Raw genomic sequence first — 1,939 nt, 5'->3', positions numbered from 1 at the left:
TCATCCCTGCACACTTGTTCCTATGAACAATAATATCCCTTGTCTCCCCTTTTATTCTGACAACCCTTTGAGCTGGAATCATACCCTTACATTTTTGTAACTGAAGAAAACTTCAAATGAAATTTTTGTCTGAACGTACAGCATCATACTCTAAAAAATCGTTGGTGTTTTCTATATATAAAAGTTTTTTGTGGTTGTGGATGTATCCAAGAAATTTATCTGGTCTTCTGATGAGACAGGCTCAACAAACTCTTGATCTATCATCCATACAATCCTTTGTAGCATATTTCTTTTAGTTGGTTCGGGAGGTGCCTCAATACTATCAGTAGAATTAATATTTGATTCATACTTGCCTGATTTATTAACCCTTCGGGTTGGATGAATTTTTTTTAAAGTTTGGACTTGTTCGGGAACTTTGACAGTTTCTTGGGAATTGAGAAAATGCCTCCCTTTTTCAGTTAATACAAGAGACTTAACTATGTCTGGAGAAGAACCTGGTATTTTTTGGGTGGAAAAGTCAATTTGAAGAAGACCTAAGAATATGCACTGCCGAACAGCAACGTTTAGCAATGGCTGTAGATTCTGTGAATTGTTCATGCTTGAATAAGTGGTCGACGTCAAGGGGATTGGCAAGGTATCAAGCTTCTTCTGAAGCCAAAAGCAGCTTCTAAGGTCACCTTATAAAAAAGCCAAATGTTTACTTCTGTTACTTTGTCACAAACCATAGCAAGCATGTAAACAGCACCAAGAATCTTCCTAAATAAAGAAGAACTCTCTTTGCTCTTTCTATAGATGCAACCAGGACAGTCACATGCATCAGAATTCACGGTCCCTCCCCGTATATCGAAGTAGTCATTCACATAGTTTTCGTGGCAAAGACCTTCATGAAGTAAGTAGAAATATACTAAAACAGATTTGAAATTTGAATGTATGGCATCAACTTCAGCGTCTTTTTTTTCTGATGTCCATACTAATATCTGCCGTAAGTCCTCTTGCTCAGAAACATAAAGTATCGCTGTTGCCAGATCACCATCCATACCTGCCCTACCTAAATCTTGGATCCAGGTACCCAGGTTTGCTGGAAGCCCGATGTGAATTACGAACCTAATTGACGGAACGTTGACTCCCATACCAAAAGCAACTGTTGCGATAAGTACAACGATTTCACCTGCTAACACTTGATGAAGAATGCGCTTTTTATCTATTGATCGGGTGGCCTTTCCTGTGTAAGCTTCAACTTTGACTTTGCCTAAGTACAGAAATGCAGAACGTAATTTTTCACATCTTTCAGGGAACGGAAGGTAGATAATTGTTGGTTGAGAAGGTGTTCGATCAATAATCTTCTGAGCAAGATCAACGTATTGTTTCGGAGGGCCCTCAATATAAAGATCTTCGTCTTTTTCTACTTTTTTAGACTTTTTACTTTTTCGAATATTATAAGTTTCAATGTGAATCCCTATATTTGGTCGACTAATTTGCCTTTGATAGAAACTAATTCACTCGTTGAAAGCTTTTGGTGTAGTTGACTTTCGCTACTTGGAGTAAGGGTGGCAGATAAGAATAGTGCAGGAGCTAATGGGAACAGTTGACGAAGCTCCGCTACACGATCAAAGGCGGACCGGAAAGAACCACCCCATTCACAAATTAAATGAACTTCATCGACACAGATAAGTTTCACATTTTTTTAGAAACTCCAAATTATTGCCATGATTTAGAAACCCAAGGTTCCCACGTGATCCAAAGAAGGCTTCAGGTGTTGTCAAAATTACTTGAGGAAGGTTGGACGGATCAAAACAAATAATAGAACTCTCACCGCCTAAGGCAAATACATGAATACCCTTGGACGTTAAGAATTCAGACAGATTGTCCCTAATTGCCACTGTCGGTACTATTACTATTCCGCAGCCACTACCTAATGTAATGGAATCAATTTCCAAGA

The 1,939-nt window shown here is 38.6% G+C and overlaps 1 protein-coding gene across 1 annotated transcript; it reads right to left on the bottom strand.

Annotated features, from left to right (window-relative positions):
- Positions 1–617: 617 nt before the first annotated feature.
- LOC148938406 (recQ-like DNA helicase Blm) lies at positions 618–1,479 on the bottom strand (the record flags this gene model as incomplete). The annotated part of the gene is made up of 1 exon (XM_089107820.1): positions 618–1,479. A coding segment is annotated over one exon (862 nt), but the record flags the coding sequence as incomplete, so codon positions are not given.
- Between the last annotated feature and the right edge of the window lie 460 nt (positions 1,480–1,939).

Source organism: Artemia sp. Qi Xiang Cuo, unplaced genomic scaffold (assembly GCF_049724085.1).
Source record: "Artemia sp. Qi Xiang Cuo unplaced genomic scaffold, ASM4972408v1 HiC_scaffold_3341, whole genome shotgun sequence".
Classification (NCBI taxonomy): Eukaryota; Metazoa; Arthropoda; class Branchiopoda; order Anostraca; family Artemiidae; genus Artemia; species Artemia sp. Qi Xiang Cuo.
This window is presented reverse-complemented; position numbering and strand designations above follow the sequence as displayed.